Genomic DNA, 22,755 nt, shown 5'->3' with positions numbered 1-22,755 from the left:
CTGAACACAATGGCTGGTGGAGGCTGTGCCAGCCCAGCTGGGCTGCCCATGGGCTGTGCAGGGCGATAAGAGGCTCAGCCCCTGCTCCATGGGCCCAATCCAGCAGCGCTGAGCACTGCCAGCCCCTGGATGTCCAAACAGCAGCTGAAGGAGCTCCCAAAGCAGAGGACGTAGCTGAGTGTCTCCTTGTATAGGTGCAATGGATGTGGCTCAGATCTGGCTGCACCTGAGAATGGCTGCGATGTCTTATGATCCACTCTGCCACCATCTCCCTCCTGTCCCCTTCCTGCACGGATGCTGCCAGTGGCCTGGGATCTGTCACCGTTGGGGAAAGTCTGTGCTCCTGCTCCTTCTGCCCAGCACCTAGATGTCCTTGTGAGCCCCAGCTCCCTTCTCCACTGGAAACAAGGTGGTGTTGGGCACTCTGAGCCAGATGGCCCTGCTGGAGCAGGGATTGGGCCAGAAGGACCCAACCACAGCCATTTTGTGCCTCCTTCTCTTATGTTCTGCTCCTCCAGGATGGCCCAGTATCTCCCCACAGGCATATGTTGGTAGTATTTACTGATATTGATAGTCCTTTCTTTCCTGATTATCAATATTTGCTGGTTTGTTCCCACCAATCTTTAGGAAATACCCAGGAAGCAGGCATGAAAAGAGCTCCAACAGCTCCATGATTCCAGCAGGAATCAGCCCACCGTGCCTTCCTGTGTTCCTTTCCCAAAGCTCACCATGAACATCACAGCTCCCAGGGCTGCATGGAGCTGCTGGTAACCCTGTTAACCTTTGGGTTAATCAAGCAAACCGGAATCCTTCATTAGAAGGAATGTCACTAATTACATAGCTGAGGGGCTAAGAGAGCACAAATCACTGCTGAGCTCAGCAGTGGGGCTGGGGGATTGCTGGAGGTTCGGTTGAGAGGAGGCAGCTTCTCCACCAGGAAAACCTTTTTCTCGTCAATGCTGGGCATTTGCTGGAAGGAGAGCATGCACAGGGTTAGGGTTAGGGTCATGGGGCTGTGGCACTGTCCTGCAGAGATACTGTGCAAGGTAGGAAGCGTTGAGCTGCTGGTACCTCCTGGTCAGGCCAGCATTAGCACCTAGCCAGAAATGCAAACCTGTACTGGTATGACACGATAAGCAGCTCTGGGCAAGAGGCTACAGCCTGCGGCTAGGCTTAGTGCTCTGAGCCACAAAGAGCTGCTTAAAGTGGACAGAGAGCTCTTTGTTTGCTGTGTGTGGTTTAGAAATTAAGCAATATTTAGAAGTAAATATTGATTCAGGCAACATCTGCTCCCACTCTCCACTGGCCAGTTTGGCTCATCTCAGGTAGAAAACAGCATATTGCAACACAGCCCAAACCTGACACCAAGCATTTCTCCTAATCAGTGGGGAAATAGGTTCGTGGCACGTCCTGAAAATAAACTAACCACACTGGCTCTGGAGCTGGAACACAGCCTCAAAAGTGGCCTCTGGGTCCAAAGAAGTGTTGGGAGCATGTTTCTGGAAAGACTGCAGGATGTTCTTGGGGCATTTGTCAGGCACTGGGAAACCTCAGTCACTTCTGGGCACAGACACACTGGCAGGGCTGGCACTGCTGCTGGAACCCTGTGCTGACTTGGGAGTCAAGCAGTTGCCTGCTGTGTGCCAGGCTGTGTCATCTGTCCCCCCTGGGCTACCAGCAGGGAGCAGGGAGGGAGAACTGGAAAGTGGAGAGGAAAGGAAAGGAGAGGAGAGGAGAGGAGAGGAGAGGAGAGGAGAGGAGAGGAGAGGAGAGGAGAGGAGAGGAGAGGAGAGGAGAGGAGAGGAGAGGAGAGGAGAGGAGAGGAGAGGAGAGGAGAGGAGAGGAGAGGAGTGTGGAGATGTGGCACTGAGGGATGTGGTCAGTGGGCATGCTGGGGATGAGTTGGTGATTGGGCTTGGGGACCTTAGAGGTCTTTTCCAATCTTAATGATCCTATTCTATTCTAAAAATGCATTCCCATCAAGCTGCCCTCCTGGCCTTTACCTGCTGTGACTTGACCTGTGGACAGCACAGGCTGGAACTGGAGCCCAGCTGCTGGATCTGACCACGTTGGTACCTTTGTCATGGGCAGGTTCCAGCCATGGCTGAGACACAAACTACATATTCCCATCTCCAGAGGGAAACAAGCCAAGCGCTACAGATAAACCTGAAGCACTGGCGTATGCTGCTCTCTGCCCTCAGCCAATCTCACCATGCCAGCTCCAGCTTCATCCCAGCCCAATCACAGCAAGCATTCTTCCTCAGGACACAGCCAAAACTCCAATCGGGTTTCAACCACAAACTACAGCATATCCATACGGAGTCAGGGGATTAATTCTTTCCACGTGGAGATGGAGAAATAAGTGTTTCTATTTTGCCATCGTTGTTACCTAGCTTGGGTCCAAGCCCAGTTCTCCTGGAGGTGACGCGTGTTTGTGTATTGCCAGTGGCCTGCAGTTGGCCAGAGGGTGTGTTCATTGGTATTTCTTCATCCTTCGTGTAATTTTTAGCAGCATCTTCTTTCTGAAAACAGAACCATCAGGATGTGCAGTGTTGCAACAAAACGGATTTGTGATGGGCAATAATATCCCAGCATGTTTCATGAAGACATCCTGGAGAAGACCTGATACTTCCTGAATAACAAGGCTGGAGTCCAAGAAGCACTGCCTTAGCTCTCCTTTGATCAAGCAGCTCCTGCTTGCATGCAGCTCAGCACTGACCCCTTACCTTGGAAGACAAGAATTTTCATCAATAATAAGGATCAGTTCTGCTGTTTAATCTCAGCTTATTAGGCCTAATATGAGACATGGGAAGAGCCCTCCTTTGGCACAAAACTGTGCAAACTGGCAGTGAGTAATGCATGTAAGTAGAATGTTGAATCGTGTGCCTATATTTATGTGAGAGAGTGGACTTCAGACAGGGCAGCAGAAGGGAAGGCATTTGGCTCTTTGCATCCTTTGGTGGAAAGTGCTCCTTGAAAAGGATGCCTTGGAGACATCTGGGTCCCTTAGGGAAGATCCCAAAAGACTGGGAGGTGCCCCGTGGGTTCCCTAACCATGAACTTAAAGCAAAACAATACAGGCTTTCCCAGCAACTTCTCCTCTGTTGTTTGAAGCGCTCCTTTATGTTTTCTGAGCTTTCCCCTGTATTGTAACCACTCGGTTTGTGGAATCGAGATCTCCAGCTCAATGGAATAAACAAGGATGGGAGATTCCAGTTTTTAAAAGGGAGGAAGGCTGTTTAAGAGTGGCACTGCCTCGCTGTGGGGACAAATCATTTCCCCTCCTGCTTGTGCTGTGTTCAGAGGAGCTCTGGACATGAGAAACATTGCTCTTCTGGGAAAGAAGGAGATGAAAGGATGCAAAATAGGAACCAGCCACACTGAGGGAACTGCTAAAGATGCTGCTGCCCCAGTGCACCTCCAGCAGCCACAGTGGCATGTCTGGCACGATCACAGTGTGTGATGGATGGTCATTGACAAAGGTCTACCAGAGGCCCTCTTCCCAGGGATGTGGACATGGAACCATGCCATGACCAATACTGGGACCGGCTGCCCCAAAGCCACCTGCCCTGCTCCAATGCGGAGTGGCACCCAGCTCTGTGTGCTGGTAGAATCAGATGGAGAGGGTCTGCATGAGAAGAAGGCTCTGAATTCAGCACTTCTTCCAGGTTCATCACGACGACTTGAAGAAGATGAGGCGCAATGCTTCCTGCTGGCTGCAAGCTGCCCTTGTGCTGCCTGGCTGCTCTGCTGGCTTCCTCTGCCTGCACAAGTTGCTCTCCAGCCCATCTGCGAGGGACGTTACTGCCTTTGGATCTTGCTGCCATTGCCAAGAGAGTGAAAGGGAAAGAGGAAGCCAAAGGGTGCCGGGCACAGCAGTGAGAGTTACTGGCAAACACATGAAGCTCAGTGCTGGATTCAGCGGGGACTTTCTGCAATTAGGCTGTGCGAGGCAGGGGGTGGCCAGACAAAGAAAACAGCCCCTCCCGCAGCACTGCAGCCTGCTGGGGAACTCACATGTCACAACTTGGGAATTTTCCATTTGAAGCCCCTTGTAAAAACTAAGAGCACCTTGCCTGCTCCAACTCCTGACTGCGAAGGGTTTCGGTGCCAAAGAGTGAAAGGCTTCCTAAAAATGGGCTGAGCCAGGAAGGGGGGCAACTTGGGAGCTATTGAGAAACAAGGAAGGACAAACAGTGTTAGGTCATTGCTTCTGCAAACACTGCCAGGGCTGCTCCTCTATAAAAGGGGAAGAAAGAGGCTCCGGAGCCATCACAGACCCAGAGGGGACGGTCTGTGACCAACACTGCTGCTCCCCCTCCTCAACACCCAGCTCCCTGTCCCAGCATGAAGCTCATCCTCTGCACCGTGCTGTCCCTGGGGATAGTGGGTAAGTGCCCATGTAAAGCAGTGGCTGTTGGGAATGGAGAGTCTCAGCCTTGCAGGAGGCTCTCCCCTCAGAGCAGCTATTCTGCAGAGCTGCAACGTGTGCCAGACCAGGCAAAAGTACTGAGAACCTGCCAGGTGCTTCCGTTGGCAGCTCTGGGTATCCGCACATGAGGATGCTGGGCTGAGCTCTAAGGAAGCAGCTCGGCAGGGAATGAAAGAAGCGTCCATGCATGGGGGGAGAAACCAGCACAGGACCCCCCCTGCCACACCTGCTTGTGAAACCAGGCTCCAGGAGGACCCAGGGCAGCCTCACAAAGCACATTAAGGCAGCTTTGTGCAGCCAAAACATGAAAACCGTAGCTTACAGCCGTGGGAATTAGGGCTTAGAATTCCTCTGTGTGACCACAGTCAGTGTGGGAGGAAGGGAGGTGTCTGTGGGAAGAATTCTGCCTCCAAAAGCCAGTATTAGAGTATGTTTCAGAAGTGAAAAGGAAAGTGCAGACAGCATGGTTTAACCAGAGGATGAACAAAATGTGCCATCAGAGTTCTAGAGAAGGCAAAGGGTGCATCCAGGGGCTCAGTCAGGTAGGTGCACAGCTAAAGGGAAGCGTGAAGCACAGGCTGCCCATAGTGGTATGAGACCTGCTGTGTATTTTATTTGTACTTTACTTGCACTTTATCTGCAAGATTCCTGTGTTTCTAGTGCCTAGAATGCTGAAGAGGGTGAAAGTCTGTGCTCTGATGCAGTCTCTCAGAGCAGTGATTACTGCTTGGGAGGACTCTTACAAGAAGAGTTTGGGTGAAGGGGACACAGTACTGCTGTCATTGGGTGTGCTGGTGGAGATGGGAAGTGCAGAAGTGTATGCATCCCATCACCTGCCAGGGTAATGTGCATGGCAGTGTGGTGAATGCAGTCTGCCCAGACCAGAGCTGCTGTCCCTCTGGGGCTATCTGCAAAGAGACTGCTTCAGTGGGACTGCATTTTCTTTCTGCTTTTGCAACGTGCTTTGACTTTGATTTCTGCTGGAGCGTGTGGATTTGTTCTCCTGCTCCTGTGGGTGCTGCTGAGAGCTTAGGCTGCTGGGACTGCAGTGCTGTGGGACCCAGGGGCAAGGGGGTCCCAAAAGGAGACCTTTGGAGGGGGGGGTCCTTTGGAGGTATGCAGGGGAGGTCCTGCTGTTCACCCAGGGCCATGACTGCGAGGAGACAAAGATGCTGTTTGTCTTCCCCTGGTGCCTTTCTCCCTCTCTGAGACTATTTGTTTTCTATTTCCTTCTTTTTGTTTGATTGTTCTGGTTCTCCCCACAGCTGTGTGTTTCGCTGCTCCCCCCAAGACAGCCATCAGATGGTGCACCATATCCTCTCTAGAAGAGAAGAAATGCAACAACCTCAAGGACCTCACGCAACAAGAGAGGATTACATTGACCTGTGTGCAGAAAGCAACGTACCTGGACTGCATAAAAGCCATTGCGGTGAGTGGGCTGCCAAAGCCTGAGCTGGGCCTTGGGGGCTTTCAGCATCCCTTGGAGAAGAGGCTTCCCTCCAATCACCACCTGCTGTAGGGCAGGGCGCATCCATGGGGGTCATAGTGTCACTAAGATTGGAAAAGACCTCAAAGGTCATCGTGTCCAACCCCAGCCCACCCCATAATGCCCACTGACCACGTCCCTCACTGCTACATCTCCATGGTTCTTCAGCACCTCCAGGGATGGTAACTCCAACCTGGGTAGCCCGTTCCAATACCTCACTGCTTTGTCTAAAATTTTTCCTAATATCCAACTGATTGAACTCTCTTGTTGTTTAGAATAACGAGGCAGATGCCATTAGCTTGGATGGCGGTCAAGTGTTTGAGGCAGGCCTTGCCCCATACAAACTGAAGCCCATTGCTGCTGAGGTTTACGAACATACTGAAGGTAGGTTTTCCCAAGGCGTTTTTAAGTTAAATGGTGGTAGCAGAAATGCACAGCAAGAATGTAGAGAGGCATAATAGAGTTCTGCCACTGATAAGAGTAAGCTCTGTTTCTCCATTCCTCCCCACTCCCTACAGTGTCCTTCCTCCCTCTGATGTTTCTCCTGGGAGCCAGATGGACACTATTTCTCCATTTCTGCCCTTATTACCTTGAGCAATGCCACATATCTAGGGCCCCCAGTCCCTTTTGACCTCTGTTCTGGAGATCAGCCTGTTTGTACACAATGTTTGGGATCAAAGCAATGCGACCGAGTCCTTCCTGACCATTCCTGAAGCTCAGCCACTTTATTAATGTGTAACGTGACAGAGTCGGTGTCATGTTAAAGGCTAAATATGAAACTTTAGAATCACAGAATCATAATCAGAGAATCATAGAATGGCCTGGGTTGCAAAGGAGCACAATGCTCATCCAGTTCCAACCCCCTGCTGTGTGCAGGGTCACCAACCAGCAGCCCAGGCTGCCCAGAGCCACATCCAGCCTGGCCTTGAATGCCTGCAGGGTTGGGGCATCCACAGCCTCCTTGGGCAGCCTGTGCCAGTGCCTCATCACCCTGTGTGTGAAAAACTTCCTCCTAATCTCCAACCTAAACCTCCCCTGTCTCAGTTTAACACCATTCCACTTTGTCCTGTCACTGTAAGGCTTGCATGCTTGTTTTAGTGGGCAGCACTGTTTGAGGCAAGACCTACCAAAGAGTTGCCAAAAGAACTGTTGAGGTCTCACAGTCTAATGTCTGTGCAGTGACATGGCATATTTTGCATGGAATAGCATTTTCAGGTCACTATTTATTACATGTTGCAACATGCAGCGCTGGTTGCATATTGACATTGCAGCTGGGAACATGGGCAGACCACGAGCACTACTTGGAAGTGCAGCTCTTCATTCTCTAAACCCAGAGCTTTGCCAGGACTCGAAATGTTCTACATTCTTGCTTTTTCATCGTTTTCTCATTTCTTCCTCCACTGCAGGCTCCACAACCAGCTACTATGCTGTGGCTGTTGTAAAAAAGGGAACCGAATTCACGGTGAATGACTTGCAGGGCAAGACCTCCTGCCACACAGGGCTGGGCAGGTCTGCAGGCTGGAACATCCCCATCGGGACGCTCATCCGCCGCGGGGCCATTGAGTGGGAAGGCATAGACTCAGGCTCAGTGGAGCAAGGTAAAGCTAGAGAAATGGGCTGATGTTACTTAGGGGGGTGGTAAGCTGGAAGCAGTGTTGCTGGATCTTCTGCAGAAGTTCAGAGGCAGCTCGCACAGCAGCCAAGCCATTTCCTGGGTGTCTTCCCCTCCCAGGTCATTGTGGATGTGAGTTTTAAGATGATTATTGTGTGTTTCTCATCCACAGCGGTGGCCAAGTTTTTCTCTGCCAGCTGCGTGCCTGGTGCCACCACCGAGCAAAAACTGTGCCGACAGTGCAAAGGGGACCCCAAAACCAAGTGTGCCCGCAATGCACCTTATTCTGGATATTCTGGAGCTTTCCAGTGAGTAAACTTGTTTTTTTTTCCATTATGACAGGCAATGCTGTGTTGTAACCAGGGGCTGAAAGCAGCTGGGACTGCTGTTAGCAGTCCAATTAGTAATTACTGGCAGGCATTAAGATGAGAGTGGGAGCTCAGCAGTTCTGTTTTGCACAGACAGGAACATGCAGCACTAGCACTGTGCTAAGCCTAACTGTGTTTCTTGAGGAATACTTCTCTGCCAGCATAACTTTTTTTGGGAAGACTGCTTACTGCTCTATGATTGCAGCTCTAGCCGAAGCAATTTGCTAAAACAGGAGCTAGGAAGCCACAATGTCTGTTCGTTGTTGTTTTTTTAACATCTCTTCTGCTTCCTCCACCCACAGTTGTCTGAAAGATGGAAAAGGAGACGTGGCTTTTGTGAAGCACACAACTGTTGAAGGTGGGCCTGCGAATCACTGGCTTCTCTTCTTTCCTGTCTGACCTCTTGCTGCCCCTCCATCCTGGCATTAGTCTGCATTGTGCAAACCTTAGTTTGTCCAAAACCTCCAGTCTGTTCATCTTTGACCCACTGGATGTGTTACTAAAAAACACAATTGAGGTGGGGTCCATTTCTTCTTTGGGATTCTTTGCAGAAGGAAAACCTGCTGTATTTAAATTCAAAAGTTACGATTGGTGCCACATTATAGAGATAGCTATAGCATTGCCACAGCAAATGCTCTGGGCTCCGTCAGTCTGGAGAAGTCTGTGCAGTCTCCATACATGGAGACTTATTGCTATTGCAGAGCAGTGTGCAGCTTGTCTCTCCTACCTTCAGCAAGAATCAGTTCATTACAATGCTGCCCCAGGCTGGACTTTTATGTGTGTATTTGTGTATTTTGGTGGAGATGCAAGTCGTTGGTTCTCCCCTCCCTCCAGAAAATGCCCCAGATCAGAAGGATGAGTATGAGCTGCTGTGCTTGGATGGCAGCCGGCAGCCTGTGGACAATTACAAGACCTGTAACTGGGCCAGAGTGGCTGCTCATGCCGTTGTAGCTCGGGATGACAGCAAGGCTGAAGATATCTGGAACTTCCTCTCAAAAGCACAGGTATCCTCCAGCTCAGCTATCCTTCCCCTGCCCCCCCCCCTCCTCTGCCCTGTGTGGTTTTGCTTGCTCTTTCCCACTTTCCAACTTCTCTGGAATGCTACTGGCTCATTCTTTTTCTCCCCTGTCAGACTGACTTTGGCGTGGACACCAAGAGTAACTTCCACCTCTTTGGGCCACCTGGAAAGAAGGACCCAGTCTTCAAAGACTTGCTTTTCAAAGACTCTGCCATAATGCTGAAGCGCGTCCCCTCGCTGATGGATTCTCAGCTCTACCTGGGCTTTGAGTACTACAGTGCCATCCAGAGCATGCGGAAAGGTGGGAATGGCCTTTTTTTGGGTCTGGAGAGTATTCTGCATCAAGTATTTCCTGTGAAAGGCATTGGCTTGTGTGGGTGGAAGGGGATTGGTACGCTCAGAACTGCTGCTCAGAATAGCTGTCTCTGGTACGTAAGAATACAGTATCAGAAGGAACATCCCAAGACATCAAGCCCAGAATTGACCATATGAGAGCAGCAGGGTGCTTTCCTTCCATCTGGACTCACCACACATTTCCAAGCTGGTTTTCTGAGTCGAAGGTCCTGCAAAGGACCTCCAAAAGCCACTTAAAATTCATAGTTTGGCAGAGATCTCTGGTATAAGATCAGCCACTTTGGTGTTTGTGGAAGGAGATGCATGGACTTCACGTAGCATCAGAAGAGGTTATTCAAGTACTGCCTCACAGAAATGTAGGTTGTGCTTCTCCATCTTTGCTCCTCATCTTGAGACTCTTAGGTCAGGTCTTCTCATTCATGTGCACAAAGGATTTCATAGCAGAGCCCTTCTCAACCCCAAGCCCACCTGATTTGTGGTTCCACAGAGCTCTGGACTAATTACTTCTTCCTTATTGACCTGATAGATCAGCTGACTCCCAGCCCCAGAGAAAACAGGATCCAGTGGTGTGCAGTAGGCAAGGATGAGAAGAGCAAGTGTGACCGCTGGAGTGTGGTGAGCAACGGGGACGTGGAGTGCACCGTGGTAGACGAGACAAAGGACTGCATCATTAAGATCATGGTATGGCTTTTTTCCCTTCCTTCAGCCTGGGTTCCTTTCAGATGGAGAGGGGCATTGCCTTTTTCAGCCTGGGAGTAGATGTGGGGCAGGAGTCTGCAAATGTAGGGGACTCTGTGAGAAATACCAGCAGGCAGAAACCAACCTCATCATGGGGAAAGGGCTCGATGAGCTTTTCAGGGATTTACATTTCTGAAGGTGTTCTTTTTTGGTTTCTTCCCATTAAAAAGTAATTTTCTGGTGAGAAGCAGCATTTATCTTGGAAAAGGAAGATAACTATGCTAAAATATAAAAAGAAGAAAGCGAGAAAGAGATATTAAGTTCACAATAAAACAAAATGGTTGTATTGGCCAAGGTTTTTTAAAAGAATAATTAATTGAGAAAGGTTATTTAGACTGACTTGCTTGGATCAGTTGTGCCTTGACTGAAGAACAAATAGGGCTGCAGGATCCCAAGAGGGAAATCTCCTGCAGTTAGCATGTCCCCTTCCCAGTTGATGCTGCCCAGTAGGGCTCTAATGCCTTGTCTCTGCCAAGTGCAGATATGGTCTGATGGGTTGGGCCTGACAAGTCTCCAAAGTTTCCCCTGTCGTCACATCAGACAGGACTCATTTGTCTGTATGCAAAGAATGGCTTCTCGAGTCCCTTGCCCCCAGCTTGTTGTCCTCCCACCACGTGCTTCTTTTATGATCCAGTTTGGGGAAATAGTGTCATTTCATCACTGTGCAATTTTTGCTGCAGAAAGGTGAAGCAGATGCTGTTGCCCTTGATGGAGGTCTGGTCTACACGGCTGGTGTCTGTGGCCTGGTGCCAGTGATGTCAGAACGTTATGATGGTGAGTGCAGCCCCACAGAGGGGACAGGGCTGATGCAAAAGCACTGCTTTCATTCTGAAATCCAGAAGGCCGCCTTGGTGTTGTATCCCAGCTGCTCTTTGGTTCTGTTGATGCACTTGATACTGCCTTAAAAGCCAGCTGAGGAATCAGTGAGCTTGATTCAGTCTGGGATTTTATGTTTCTTTTGTCTAATATCATCTTTTTCCTTCTCACAGATGGAAGCCAGTGTGGCAGAGCTGAAGCACAACCAGGTAATTAGTCCCAGCAGAGAAGCAGGAAATAGTCCTTTTGGATAGAAGTAGAAAAATACATCTGCAGTCACGGGTTGAGAATACATGGCCAAGACTCTACATAGAGTCTTGTAAGAACCACTGTGTGCAGTGTTGATGTTAAAAATCTGGGTGGCAGATTTAACACACGCGTGGAAATTCTGGGCCTGCTGATCGAAGCAAAGCATCCAGTAGCTGCAGAGATTTGTGTGGAGTTGTGGCTCTCTGGAGCACGGCCACACCATGACTTAGCCATGAGCTGCAAAAGGGAAAGGGGGTCTGAAGCCTTAGGGAATTGCTTTTTATAGAAATAAAAGCCAACAAGAGGGAAGATTTCATCCTTTGCTAAAGGGCGGATGTGAATCGGAGAGACATGCATTATATATATCTTGCTACAGCCTTCTTGCAGAGCCATGTGCCAGAGTTTTAGTGGGGGAAAAGTGACAGGGATAATGATTTCCCAGGAGTGCTGTGGGAGTAGATGTATCACATCTGCAAACCATTCTCTTGTTGCTGCATGGCTAGTCCTTAATAAGCACAAAATATTTCTGCTATGCTGCACATAGATGCCCTCTGCCGACGCTCTGCTAAGAGAGAGCAGTGGGACTCTGGGGTCAGGCCTTAATTCTCCTCCATCTTTCTCCCAAAAGCATCATATTTCGCTGTGGCTGTCGTGAAGAAAGGCAGCGATGTCAACTGGAACAATCTGAAGGGCAAGAAGTCGTGCCACACCGCTGTGGGGAGGACTGCTGGCTGGAACATCCCCATGGGCTTGATTCACAACAGGACAGGGAGCTGCAATTTTGGTGAGTCGGGGTCATGCATCTGCTTGTCTGAGATGGAAATCCACGAGGAAAAGTTTTTTGCCACTCATCCTCTGATTTTCAAAGCTTCTCATGCCTCACAGACTCTCACTTGGAGATGGAAAATGAAATGAGTCTGTTACTTAAGACTTCAGTGAGCAAAGTTTCAGGCTGTTGGTGACTGCTTGCAAGCAGGATGCAGTGCATCAGCTGCTTTGGGGGGGCTTCGCTTTGTTTTCACATCTCTCCCCTTTCCCTTTTGGCAGCCCAAAAAGCATTCCCCAAGTAGGAGGACAGGCTGCTCCTTGTGCAAAGCACAGGATGGGAGTGAAGGATGGATTTATGAGTCCCTGATGGGCTGGGCGTAGGGGACAGAGGCTGATTTCAGTTCAAGAATCTTCAAGGGTCTGATATGACTCCCTTAAGAACAGTGGGTGAAAAGTCTGCAGCTCAACTTCTACGTCCAACTTCCGATCAGTGAGAATTACAGTCCAACATAAATAATGTGAAATTATGAACCAAGGAAAAATAAACATATAATTATTAATGGGAAACGTAACCTCAGGGACCTACTGGTGTTAGTAATTTTACACAGCCTCTCCAACCTCCTTTCTGCTTTCTCTATGGTCCCCTTTTTCCCCTGAGCTCTCAGATTCCTGCCAAACATAGCGCAGCCCAGAACGTGCTGCAAAAAGAAACCCCAATTTTTCAGAGTAGAGAAAGTGAATTTCTCATATTCCTGCCCTCAGATGAATACTTCAGCGAGGGCTGTGCTCCTGGGTCTCCTCCTGACTCTCGCCTCTGCCAGCTGTGCCAGGGCTCTGGGGAAATCCCACCGGAGAAGTGCGTCGCCAGCAGCCACGAGAAATACTATGGATATACTGGAGCTTTACGGTAGGTGGGGGTGATGCTCAGGTAGTGCTCAGCCCCCTAAAAACAGAAGGGGCCAGAAGGGTCAGCTGTGGTTCTGTCTCCTGGTTCTGTTCTGTCCGACACAGTTACAGCTCAAGTCTGGGTAATTCGGATTGGGCATGAATTTAGAAAGGCAATTAATCTCGTTTCAGTTGCATATAATAGCGGAGAGATGCTGCAGGGGTGGAGTCACTGTGATGCAAGCTTGCATGGCTACTGAAATGTGCACCTCCTCTCTCTGTACTCTGCAGGTGTCTGGTTGAGAGGGGTGATGTGGCCTTTATCAAGCATTCCATTGTGGAGGAGAACACTGGTGGTACGTGGTTGTCCTATTGCATGGGGCTTGGTGGGCTGCCTGCCCCGATCTGCGTTCTTTCTGTTCCCAAAGCATTCATTTTGGATATACATTTATTCCAGTGGCCTATTAACCACAGCCCCCTGCCCATTGACTGTTCCTGAGTTTTACTTGCATCCCTTTCAGTACACACAGGGTATCCAAGGGTCAGTGCACACCAGTGCGGGGACAAACACTTTGCTGGTTGCTGTCAGTGTGCTTCTGCTACACAAGATCTCTGAACCTCCAAATGAATTCCCTTCATAGGCAAAAACAAAGCTGAGTGGGCCAAGGATCTGCAGATGGACGACTTTGAGTTGCTGTGCACTGATGGGAGACGGGCAAATGTTATGGATTACAGGGAGTGCAACCTGGCTGAAGTTCCGACCCACGCTGTGGTCGTGCGCCCAGAGAAAGCAAAGAAAATCAGTGAGCTGCTGGAGAGACAGGAGGTTGGTGGTCCTGACAGCGGAAGGAATGTTCTGGGGTGGTTTTTACATCGTGTGTTGATATTTTTAGAGCAGTGATGCTCTGCATTTCACGTCAGCAAAATGTGGAAGATTCTGACTTGCCGATACAGGGTCAGAGCCTCATCCCTTAAGCTTCCCCTTCCTCCATCCCTCCTGAACCCCCCCCTACAGGCAGGTAGAACGGCTCCCCATGACAGTGGTCATCATGGTGAAGAACTGCTACTGAGAGGCTTGTACAAGCCGAATCTTGCTTTGTTTCTACTTTTTACATACGCTTACCTCTTTGTGACTTTATTTCAGGAACGGTTTGGAGTAAATGGAAGTGAGAAAAGCAAGTTCATGATGTTTGAGTCTCAAACCAAAGATCTTCTGTTTAAAGACTTAACCAAGTGCCTGATGAAACTCCGCCCAGGAGTGACATACAAGGAGTTCCTCGGAGATAAATACTATGAAGGGATTTCCAGCCTCAATACCTGCAACCCATCAGGTAAATGTAACAGCCTCAAAAAAATGTCACTTAATTGCAGTGCTTAGTTTCAGAGATATGAACAGTTAACTCCTGTTGCTGCCCATTTAATTTCTTAATAGAAAAAAAGAGGATAACACATGAAGCTGTCTTTATACTTTTCTCAGAGTTTCTTGAGCTAACTGAAGCCAGGTTGGAAATGTGTTACTCTGGCATGAATGAGAATGAAAGATTTTTCTTGCCTTTAGAAAACAGGCAATCTGAGAAGTAGTATAACAGCCCACTGTGTCCTGTTAGGGTGCACTCAGTGTCATCTGTGGTTAAGGCCCACGTCTGGTGGGATGCTGGACATGTTTCCCATGCTGTGACAATGTTGGCGTGGTTGGGTGCGTGCTGGTGGGACAGGAGTGTGTTGTGTTTTCTGTTTCAGTGCAAGGTCTGAACTTCTCCCTGTCCTTTTCCTTTTCAGATCTCCTCCAGGTGTGCACCTTCCTTCAGAACAAGTAACGGGAGAGAAGGGCCCTTTTTGAAGGGGGAGGAAACTTCGTGCCATGACTCCTCTCATGTCCTCTGCGCGGAACACTGATGTACAGAGGGCCCTCTGCCATTGCTGCTTCCTCTGCCCATCCTCATCACTCTGAATGTGGCTTCTTTGCTACTGCCACAGCAAGAAATAAAATCTCAACATCTACATGGGTTTCCTGAGATTTTTCAAGAGTCATTAAGCACGCTCCTTCCCCAGCACCCCTTGCTGCAGGCCAGTGCCAGGCACCAACTTGGCTACTGCCATTTGAGGTTCCTGCTGCCCATGAGAGAAATCCCGTTCAATATTTTCCAAAGCAAAATGGATTAAATATGCCCTAGATCCTAATTAACAGATGTTTTGTATTACCTGTGCTTTGGTTTCACCTAGATTATCCCAGTGTCTCCCCAGCGGTCAACAGCTGCCCACTGAGGGCATATGGGGAAGAGAGAGGGTGTTTATATGAGGGCAGCTGAAGGGTGGAAAAGATAAACAACAACAAAAAGCCCACAAAAATATAGTGGAAAGTGTGAATGGAAGTCACGCCACCTCATCTCTCAACTGGCGGGACAGGAATGGCGCAGCAGCAGTTATTTCCACCAAGCAGTACTCTCAAAAAGCAGCATGTATTGTTGAGGAGAGTCGCAGATTGAACTCGCAAGGATGACTGAGGCCAACCCGCGGCCCCACGCAGCACCACCCAAACCCGATGTCTCACGGCGGTGTCCCAGCACTCCCTGAGCTCTGGCACCAGGGCCGCTGGAGCTGCGCCGTGCCCACCGCCCCGTGCTGCACAACCTCTCCCTGCCCCCAGCCGCCCCTCCCCAACGCAGCCCCACGCCGTTCCCTCAGCGCACAGCTCGGCGCTGCCCATCCGCTCCCCGTGAGGAGCTGCAGCCGCCACGACGGCTCCGCTCGGCTCCCGCGCTCCGGGCCGAACAAACCAACAAACGCTGGCTGCTTTCGGACAGCCTTCCATCCTTGCCCCTTTTCCTGACGGACTACAACTCCCAGCAGACCCCGCGGCGCAGCGACACGGGGAGAGACCGGAAGTGGCTTGTGAAACCGGAAGTAGTGTGGCGCGGCCGGAAGCCGCGCAGTGGGGACGTGTGCGTGCGGGCGGTCATGGCGGGTGCCGTGGAGCCGTACTTGGACTCGCTGCGGCGGGAACTGCAGTCGCCCGGCCCTGCCGCTCTCTCCGTCCTTCTTGCCCTGATCGTCGTCGCCCTCACGCTCCGTGAGTCGCGGCCCGGGGCGAGCCCGGCCGGGGAAAGGCGGCAGCGGGAGGCGGCGGGGGCTCAGGCGCTTTCTCCTCTCTCCCGCAGTGCTCTGGAGGCTCGCGCAAGGCGCAAGGAGCAGCCGCAGGGCCGTGCTGCTGCTGGGCCTCTGCGACGCGGGAAAGACGCTGCTGTTCGCCCGGGTGAGCGCTCGGTTCGGCCGCGTGCTGCGTTCACGACCCTCAGTGTGCAAACGGTTGGCTTTATTGCTGGTATTGTTTTCCCCTGTGCAGCTCTTGACAGGCAAATATCGAGATACGCAGACCTCCATAACCGACAGCTCTGCCGTTTACAGAGTGAGCAGCGACAAGGTGAGCAGGCAGCCGCAGCGCTGCGCAGTGCTTCAGGTGTTGGATGCCACCGGCGTTCTGTGCTGGGGCTCCCAGTGCCGAGCTGCGCTTATGTCTCTTGTGCTTTGCAGGCTCCCAGCTGGGAAGCAGCCCTTGCTCGGCCCCTGTGGTACAGCTTTCTGTTAGTGCAGAAGGAGAGGGTCTGATGTGGAGTAGAAAGTAGGTTTGTGAAGGAAAGAGCCTCCAGCAGAGTTCATTTGGTCCCCACGGGTTTGGTTACTTTCAGACCCTGGTTTATTTTTGGTTTGTGGCAATCATTTTAGTTTCAGAAGCATTTCTGTTTCTTGCCGGGTGCACACGTGGCAGTGAAGCACGAGGTGGCAGCATGGTGTCTGCTGGTGAATTGTAAAAGTAGAGGATGCTTTTCTGCCTTTTCTCTGGTGATCTTTATTAACAACAGTTATAGCAAGAGATTAAAAACAGTCAGAAGGTCTGCAGTTCTTTTTTAGTGTCTCTGGGACTTAGCAGACAGGAGATATTTTGAGGGAGAATTGCTGGGATGCTGTGACAGGCTGCTGCTTTTCTGATTGAAAATTTCTTTTGAAACACAAAAGCAGCCCAGAAGACAGGGCCTTACAGAACATTCTCTTCCCCCTGAGTAACAGCAGGTGTTATCCTGAGAATGCTGATGTGGCCCTCAGTGGCTACATCTTGACTAGGAACCTGTGAGAGGCACTTGTACTCTTTAATGTCACTGTTTTGTCTGTCTAGTTGCCTATGGAAAGGGAAATATTTACTGTTTTCGATTCAGAGAGCATCTTGCAAGGCTGTTCTTGTGTTATTTTCAGCAAAGTTTTGAGTATTTAGGTTGATTTGCAGCTTAAATTCAGATAAATTCACATTCAGAGATTGTGGGGTTATCATTCTGCGTCAGGGATTTGCAGAACAGGAGTCTGTGATTTTGCTGTGCAGAGATACGCTTGCTAACAGAGACAGAGTAAATCTGCTGGTGTAGTGACCAAGGAGCTCACAAAGATCTGCCACTCACAGTGTGATGTGGTTGGTAGCCATGGGGAGGAGAAAAGTGTGCTGAGCATGCTCTTTTCTCTGTGACTATGCTCTATTCTGTCAGCTCTGCTGCATGATTTGCTGGTGTTGGCTGTCCTTGCAAAGTCCTGGCCATGAGTGTTGTTCCTCTGCAATTTCTTTTGCCTGTCAGAATTTTTGGGGGTGGTGGGCAGGCTGCATCCTGGGGTGGGTTACACGCTTCTGTCCAGTGTGGGGTTCACTCAGCTTGTGCCAGGGCAGAAGCACAACTGGAATCTGCTCCCAGACTGGTTTTCTGCAGGGTGTGATTGCCGTGATTCCTGGTGTAAGTGTTGCTAACAGCCCTCTTTTCTGTTTCTAGAGCACTAATGTGACTTTAATCGATCTCCCAGGCCACGAAAGCTTGCGGCTTCAATTCTTGGAGAGGTTCAAGGCTGCAGCCAGGTGAGGTGGTGGTGGGGCCAGGTGGTGTTAGTACCAGGGGTGGGACGCGTGAGGGTGCAGTGAGCCAGGTGGGGGTTCTGCTCTGTGTGCCCAGGGAGTCAGAGCACTGCCGTGTATTGCTGGGGCACAGCATTCTGATTGCCTGCTTCCTAGTAAGGTAGGGGAGGTAAGGTATGGAGGTAATGCACTGGGGCGGCTTGGGATGTGTAGTATGTCCTTGGGACAGAAAGGAACAGGTTTCCTGCTGGATATCAATACAAGATGTATTTCAGTCCCCACGTGCTAACCTGCTTTTTGTGTTACAGAGGTTCATGTCTTACACGTGTTCTTTTTCTCAGGGCCATCGTGTTTGTGGTTGACAGCGTAGCCTTCCAGAGGGAGGTGAAGGATGTGGCTGAGTTCCTGTACCAGGTCCTGGTTGACAGCACTGTTCTCAAAAATGCACCTGCGCTGCTCATCGCTTGCAATAAACAAGGTACTGGGCACTGCCCTGAAGGTGGAAGTGGTGATTCGGTCCTCCAGTGATTATTAGGGTTAATGCCCTGTGTGGCAGAAATGCTAAGTCACAGCCTGAAGCGGTGATGGAGCACCTGGTGGAAGGCAGGGCCTTCCTGAGGGGACCTCAGGAATGCAATGCAATGTAATCCTGATGGAACCAGGATCCACCCCCTCCAGACCTCGTTTAGGGTTGGTGTAGTAGGAGGTGAGGGTATTTCATTGGAGAGCCCTGCCTGCCTGGGGCCTTCTGAAGGTAAGCAGCTTTTTTTCTTTGTTTCTGTATCTGCAGCTGCTGCAGTTCATCTTATCTTCACTTGCAGAAGCACGAGACTCTGCTACCCTGCTGTCATTGCTGTGTTTTCTGTCACGTTATATTGTTACACCACGCATGGTGAATTTCCTAGGGGTCAGGATTTCAGCAAAACGAAGGCAGACAATTAGTTGTGTAGACTCAGGCTGCTCAGCAAGAACATTTCTAGCAGTGATTGGAAGAATTCTTCGGTCAGAGGTCAAACAGCATTGCAGAAAAACACCACTTAAAGAGCTAAGGCTCTTTAGACAGGCTTAAGAGCCCAGTCTCTACAGCTTTTCCTGCAGAGATGTGGATCCCTGCAGGACGGTTTGAAACTTTCTGCTAGTGCCATGTTTGCTTTTCTAGCTTTTCCTTGCAGTATCATAGGACTGTCTTGGGACTTTGGAGTTCTAGAAAGCACTGTGCTGAGCTGTGCAATGCCAGGACAGGTGAGCGTGCTGGGCCTTGTTTGAAGTGATTTACTTCCCTGTTTCCTGACGATGAAAAGAAATTAATTCCCTGCCTTAAATCAGGTCCTGGGATTGCTCTTGTTCCTACCAACAGATCTAAAGCTCTTCTGTCCCTTATTCTAGCACAGACACTACTGCTGTTGTCCCATTAAGTCTTATGACAGCATGATATGATCAAGCCTAGCTGTACCTTTAGGAGCAGGAAGCAGATTCTGACACAATACCAAAGAGCCAATTATTTCCTTTTCTGTTTTCTCTCTAGATATCACAATGGCAAAATCTGCAAAACTTATTCAACAGCAGCTGGAGAAAGAGCTGTAAGTGTGAGACTGGATCTTAAATCATCCTCTGAGCTTCTGTCCTTTCTGTCTCCTTCTCCTTTCTGTCTCTTCTGCCTGTGTTTAGTGAGTCCTTTGAGCATATCTGTGTTCACTGAATATAAAGAGAAGTCTGTTTTGTTTGTGGAGGTGTAATCAGGGTGAGGGAAGACTGTCACTGCTAAAGCACTAAGATCTAGTAATTGACAAAAAAGATATTGCTTCCTTGAAGCTGTGGTGTGGAGAATCAGTGCCCTGTGGTGCCTGCAGCTCTTTGGTGTCCAACGAGCGTTCCTCAGCTGTCTTGTTGCTAGCCTCTTTGGCCAGTGGGTGGCAGCAGGGTGATTTGTACTGTTGCGTTTTCACTGCTGAGTACCCACCTTCCTTTCTGCAAGACAAAGCCCTGGGTAGTTTGTTTGTATCTGTTGTTTGTATCTGTGCCTGATGCAGCTTGACAAAAGCCATCCAACTGCAGTGCCTCACTACCCTTTTCAGGCTGTTGTTTGTCCCCATGCTGCCTCTAGTTTGTACTTTGTGGGAGCAGGGTGTCTGAGTGTGAGCAGTGAAGTTTCGCCTCTGTATGGGTAGCAGGTTGCTGAGATCTGCCACAGGATGAAGGGCAGGAACAACAGCAGTGTTGCAGCCTGGGGTCATTGGTCAGGCACTGTTTGCTGGAGCACTGGGGAGGCTGGATCCACCTCTCAGTCTCCAGAAATATTTGGCACGTTTAGGTGGCTATGGGGTGAAGATCTGCATGATCCCTTATGTCATAGGTGCCTGTTTTCCCAGTTAGCCTGTCAAAAAACAGTGCAGATTTGAGCACTGTGAGCCAAGCATCCTTTTAGCTTTAGGCACCTTCAGTTAGACAAGCAGCTCTCACAGTCTGGGTTCATTCCCTGCCAATGGGAAGTGCCTTTGCCTGTTTAGAAGTTCTGCTTCCTTCACCAAACCCGTGATCTGTCTTTCTCTCTTGAGCCTCTCTCAGTTGTGCCTTGCAGCAGCTGTTTACAATGGACAAAGTGCCTGTCCCTGCCTGTGCCTCATGGGGCAGAGACATGGGTGTGCTTCTGGGGCCTTCTGTCCCTGGTGTTGCTGATGTTCTGCTGACAGCTAAAACCAAAGCGTCTCTGGTTATGATGTAGGTTGTCATTATTTCACAGTTCCTGATCTTCTCTTTTCTCTTTCTGCAGCAACACCTTACGAGTGACCCGCTCTGCAGCCCCCACCAGTCTGGATGCCTCAGGGACTGGGGGCCCTGCTCAGCTGGGGAAGAAGGGCAAGGACTTTGACTTCTCTCAGCTGCCCATGAAGGTGGAGTTTGTGGAGTGCAGCGCTCGTGGCAGCAAGGGAGAGGAGGGAGATGCTGACTTTGAGGGCCTTGAGAAATGGCTGGCCAAGATTGCCTGAACAGAGGAGGGCAGGGTGAGAGGGAGAGACCTGAGGAGTGGGGGAGTGAAAGAAAATAGATGGTGTGAAGTACTTGGATCTTACCATAGGGGAAACTGAAAGCTGGAAAAGCATTGCGTTGTCTTTCTCTGCTTGGGAGCATGTAACAATTACTGGTGTGATTTCTGCTGTCTCTGTCACAACACCACATTTTTCTTCTCTACTTTTTATTCTGTGTTGCTGATCCTGCTGTGGCTTCTGTATTTCCTTGAAATCTTTTGCGTTTTTCATCATCCAGCTGCCAGGCAACTTAGGAAGGAACACACTGCCATGTGAACCTGTAGTTTGTCCTTTTCTGCTTTGTTTTAGCATTGCATTGCTGTCGCTTCGTGGAGTGACTGATCACCTCCTGATTTTGACTTCTTTCTGCAGCTTCGTGCTGCCCCGACAGTGTGCACAGATTCTCTCCACAGTGTAATCACTAGGGTGAATATAAAAGGCTGTTGTCCTCTTGTCTTCTATCTCCTTATTTTTCCAGATTGGTGTAGTCCAGTTTCTGTGTACCTGGAGTAACTTGTTGAATTTCAAAGGCAAGCTGTTTGATCTGCCTTTGTCACTGTGCAGTGCCTGTGGTGCCTGGGTCTTTGGTTGATTACTTCTGCTGGACAGTTCTTGGGAGTTTTTCTTTCTGTCAGGGCTGTGTCTTGAAAGCTTGTTTCACTCTGTTCCTCTTCCTGTATTTCAGGCTCTTCTCCAACAGACTTTGTAAGCACACTCCCTTTAAATGACAGTTACAGAATGGTCCTTGCTTGAACCAATGAAAGTGGCATATTTTTGGATTCATGTGTATGGTAGGAGTCAGATTTGTCATGCTTGTTGTGTCTCCTGCCTGTCTCCTCTCCAGTGTCTATGATAAAGAGACCATTTTGTGTTTTTCATCACAGCAGTTGCAGCAAAATGAATAGAGAAAGGTGAGCTGATAGCACATTATCGTGAGCATGATTCTTCCTTATGTGGAAGATGCTCGGTGGAGAAGATCCTGTGATCTTTCCCCTGTTTGTTTGAGGTGATTAAAGCCAAATCTGCTGCTGTGGGTGATCTCATCAGTTAATCTTCAGGGAATGCCTGTTGCTGTAGCTCCTGGAGAGGCTCAGCTGGCTGCTCTGGGACTTGGAGCGGAGTCTGACTCGGTGTGCCTTAGACCTGAACTTTCCAAAGATCCTTTGCTTTCCTGTTTCTTTGCTGTAGCTGGGAACGTTGGTTATGTGAAGGGAGAACTTGCAGAAGCATCTGTATTGGTCAGGTGGGAAATGAGACCCCATGCTTCAGTTTTTCCTTTCTGAACAGCAACCTTAAGACACTTGTCAGTTGCCCTGCCCAGCAGCATGATGCTCTGGTGGGATGCTGGCTCCACACATCTCTGTGAGGAGGGTTGGTCTCCAGGATTCAGTGCTGGGAATTGCAAGGTCTTACTGCATTGAAGTTTTTCCTCTCGTTTTATTATTTCCTGTTTAGTTCTAGACAAGGAGCAAGCTTATGGCTCCCAATGGACCTTTTCTGTCTTTTGTGGGTTTCTCTCTCATTTAGTGCTTTTTTTAATGGCTCGTCTGCTCTGTTATGTTCTTTTCCTTTTTATGTTCTTTTCCTTTCTTTCTGGGCATCCTCTGACTCCTTGTAGTATTGCCAAATGTTAGTACTGATGGGAGGAACAAAAACAGGCTTGAGCAAAGACCTGTGCTCATAGTGGAGCTCTAACGATAACCTGGGAGATGTGCTGTTCCACATAGGAAGGGGGGAGGATTGTACTTAGGGAGTGTGTTACATTTTGGTATTTGCTGCAGCCAATGCATTGCTGAAGTGTGTTTGTTGTGCTTCAACTCCCTTTGCTGGAGAATATTGCTGTTTGCTTGAGTGCTAGTTCTGCTTGCTACCTTCTCTGAAAGCAGAGACTGAGCATCGCCATCTGGTGGGATAAAGTAGCATGAGGCCCTGTTTGGTTTTAAGTTATTCTTTTTGAAAAATATTTCTGTAATAAAGCATTTGACAGAATGTTTCTTCTCAAGTCTTGGTTTGGTCATTCCCTATTGCCCTCTGCGTTGACTCTGCTTAGCAGTGTTAGGGTCACAGGGCAATGCTGAGCTTCCCTGCATGGCTCCATCCTTCCCCACCCTGTCT

The 22,755-nt window shown here is 49.6% G+C and overlaps 1 protein-coding gene across 1 annotated transcript; it reads left to right on the top strand.

Annotated features, from left to right (window-relative positions):
* Window positions 1-4,254: 4,254 nt before the first annotated feature.
* Window positions 4,255-22,642, top strand: LOC128082007 (ovotransferrin). Its single transcript, XM_052685821.1, has 25 exons — window positions 4,255-4,390; window positions 5,698-5,861; window positions 6,194-6,302; window positions 7,325-7,516; window positions 7,703-7,838; window positions 8,201-8,256; window positions 8,733-8,902; window positions 9,031-9,217; window positions 9,797-9,951; window positions 10,689-10,782; window positions 10,998-11,033; window positions 11,702-11,857; window positions 12,604-12,748; window positions 13,018-13,082; window positions 13,368-13,552; window positions 13,871-14,057; window positions 14,506-14,539; window positions 15,133-15,185; window positions 15,302-15,796; window positions 15,885-15,979; window positions 16,070-16,147; window positions 17,535-17,617; window positions 17,956-18,092; window positions 19,140-19,194; window positions 20,385-22,642. Exons 1-25 carry the CDS (start codon window positions 4,348-4,350, stop codon window positions 20,599-20,601), a joined length of 3,327 nt encoding a protein of 1,108 aa, XP_052541781.1. The 5' UTR covers window positions 4,255-4,347; the 3' UTR covers window positions 20,602-22,642.
* Window positions 22,643-22,755: the final 113 nt, after the last annotated feature.

The sequence above is a fragment of the Tympanuchus pallidicinctus genome, unplaced genomic scaffold (assembly GCF_026119805.1).
Source record: "Tympanuchus pallidicinctus isolate F22 unplaced genomic scaffold, pur_lepc_1.0 scaffold22, whole genome shotgun sequence".
Lineage (NCBI taxonomy): Eukaryota > Metazoa > Chordata > Aves > Galliformes > Phasianidae > Tympanuchus > Tympanuchus pallidicinctus.
This window is presented reverse-complemented; position numbering and strand designations above follow the sequence as displayed.

Bases quoted from the DNA above. Each gene is read 5' to 3' on its own strand.
- LOC128082007 (XM_052685821.1), top strand. From the start codon at position 4,348: ATGAAGCTCATCCTCTGCACCGTGCTGTCCCTGGGGATAGTGG. The intron at 6,303-7,324 runs GTAGGTTTTCCC...CCTCCACTGCAG, and splicing joins GGTTTACGAACATACTGAAG to GCTCCACAACCAGCTACTAT. The intron at 15,980-16,069 runs GTGAGCGCTCGG...TCCCCTGTGCAG, and splicing joins AGACGCTGCTGTTCGCCCGG to CTCTTGACAGGCAAATATCG.